The sequence below is a fragment of the Triticum dicoccoides genome, unplaced genomic scaffold (assembly GCF_002162155.2).
Source record: "Triticum dicoccoides isolate Atlit2015 ecotype Zavitan unplaced genomic scaffold, WEW_v2.0 scaffold197809, whole genome shotgun sequence".
Lineage (NCBI taxonomy): Eukaryota > Viridiplantae > Streptophyta > Magnoliopsida > Poales > Poaceae > Triticum > Triticum dicoccoides.
Genome location: NW_021233016.1, coordinates 1 through 2,469, shown reverse-complemented (window position 1 = coordinate 2,469; position 2,469 = coordinate 1). Strand labels below are relative to the sequence as shown.

The following is a 2,469-nucleotide window of genomic DNA, read 5'->3' as shown; positions in this document are numbered from 1 at the left end:
CACTCTTGTTGTGACTATTACTTTGCTTTCGTTATTGTCTTCTGGAAATGCACACTTAATAATATTCCATATTGATTCATCCCACACATCATCAACAACAATAAGGTACCTGTTCAAATGGTTGCAAAGGTTACTTACATTATAATGTAATATGACTAAATTATAGATTTTTGACAAAGTAATTTCAGGAAAAACACTGTTCACCCAAGGGATATATAAAATAATTTTTCTGAGAAGCTATGAATTAACATAATGAATGGATAAGTAATACCAAAACATAAGACTAGTTACCATGTAAGGATGACATAGCCATTTGATTGTCTTTCCTTTGGGAAAACTATCTTTACTAATGATTAAGATGAGTAACAAAAATGTTTCTAATATATAGCAAAAATGTTTCAAATATACCCTAGCAAGTTTTACACTAGATGGGTAGTATAACAAAACTGAAATCAAGCTATGTAACCATCGTATTTTTACTTGTCGATTTCTAAGCCCATAAAAGAAAAACAAACACAAAACTCACATCCATGGACAAAATTCAGTATTGTATATCTGATTTTGACCTCAGAAACTGACATTAAAATAACTATATTAAAAAGATATGGATTGGTATGTTTAGCCCTTACAGATGGAACACAAGGCATTCTAGAGCCAGCATGTTTGTAATACCCAATCAATTATACCAAAATATCAATCATTTTTTTCTGAAGATGTTTTTTTCATGTGTTTCCCTTTCCATGATAAACACACAAAGAATCAAAACAATCAACATACAACTTGGATGCACAAAAATCAATAACAAAACATAGGATAATTAATTGTTCGACTCAAATTTAACACAAGTAGCGATGCAAATGACTGTCGACAGTAAGCAATACCTCTTTTCTTTCAGATGCCCCCTTAGCTCTTCAATAATGTCATCAACCTTGCGAGTGCGAGATGAATCGGGCTCCTTCATCCTAAGTTTTAGCTGTAAATTGTTGAGCACCTCATTCATATCAGGCCGCTGTGAAACTGAAAAAAATGCCTTGCAATCGAATTGCGAGCCAATTTTATCATACACTTGTTTGGCAAGTGTAGTTTTACCAAGCCCAGCGAATCCCACGATTGACACCACCTTGAGTTTAGTATGGGTATCCATCAACAAAGTGGCAACCTTCTTCATTGGGCCATCAATGGCCACAAGAGTAGCTGCCTCCTGATAGACAGCTCGCAGCCGAGGGTCAACAGCCACAGAGCTAGAGGGTGGCTTCCAATCATCAATCTTATATCTTTGGCGACGATCATTTGCCTCTAAGGCAAGAGTCTTCAGCTCTTCCATGCGGTGGGCTATCTGAAGGTGCTGTCGCAACTTCTTGATGCGACGAGAAGTCTTCTTGATGAAGCCCACCTTGGCATCGTCACCTCGAGATTGGCGCATAAAATCATCGATGCAATTCTCCATGTCATAGGACATCTCCCTGACATGGTCCCTCCAGTCCTTGATGGATGGATCGAGCTCATCCATGAGCTCCAGCTTGTGAAGGGCAGCATTCATGGCGCTGAGTTCCTTCTCAAGGAATGAGGCTTGCTTCCTGACTCCTTTGAATTTCATGTACTCGTCGCCCATGAGCATGGTGAGCTTGAAGATGAGCGGGCTCATCACCCCACTAGCCACGGTCACGATTCCACCGGCCATCTCCTAGCTAGCGTGCTCTCTAGTCTCAATGGCTAGCTATTTTCAGAAGTAAGAGTTGGTGTACAGAATAGAAGGAAGGCGGCTTGTTAATAGATACAGGCTTCCCGCAAAGAAAAAAAAGATACATGCCAAGACACTAAGCTATTGGAACCATTCATTGGGGTGTGTATGAACGCATGTGTGGGCAGATGCTTCAAATAGATAAGTTGTTTATTGGTTAGAGACTAGTAGATAGTTGGTCTACATAATACAGATAACCAAGCAAAGGCACGAAGAAGACAGCACAACGGACACTAGCAACCAGACCCCGATGGAACTATAAAATCACGTCAACTCAATTTGATTACTAATTTAACTACTTCCTCCAAGCATGGTTAATAACATAGCCAACAATCGGCTATAAGGAGTTGTCATATCATCTAAAATCAACCTAATAGCCGACATGTATAATAGTAAGTTTTGAATATGTTCTACTTTATTAATAGCTGGCCCACCTTACAATCTCATAAATTGCCTTCAGTTTTGTGCTATAGCTGACTCTTAATCTACAACCCATTTTCATTCTTTTTTTTCTTCTCTCTTCTCCAACTAGGTAAAAGTATAATATTTTAGTTCTTATAGCCTGCTTATGTCATGGTTAATAAGCGAGCCGGTCGTGGGCTATATGCCAAGGCCATGTCAATAGTGCCTTCATCAGTTCCCATTTGTATAATAGATTGAAACTATAATAATTAATATTTGCATGTGGAGGGAGGCAAGGAAGCAGAGGAAGGAACGCCCAGCTTTTT

General features: G+C 39.0%; 1 protein-coding gene across 1 annotated transcript; it reads right to left on the bottom strand.

Moving 5' to 3' along the window:
- Positions 1–6: 6 nt before the first annotated feature.
- LOC119344995 (disease resistance protein RGA5-like) lies at positions 7–1,681 on the bottom strand (the record flags this gene model as incomplete). Its single annotated transcript, XM_037615250.1, has 2 exons — positions 882–1,681; positions 7–109 (listed from the first exon to the last, which is right to left on the bottom strand). Coding segments are annotated over exons 1-2 (903 nt in total), but the record flags the coding sequence as incomplete, so codon positions are not given.
- Between the last annotated feature and the right edge of the window lie 788 nt (positions 1,682–2,469).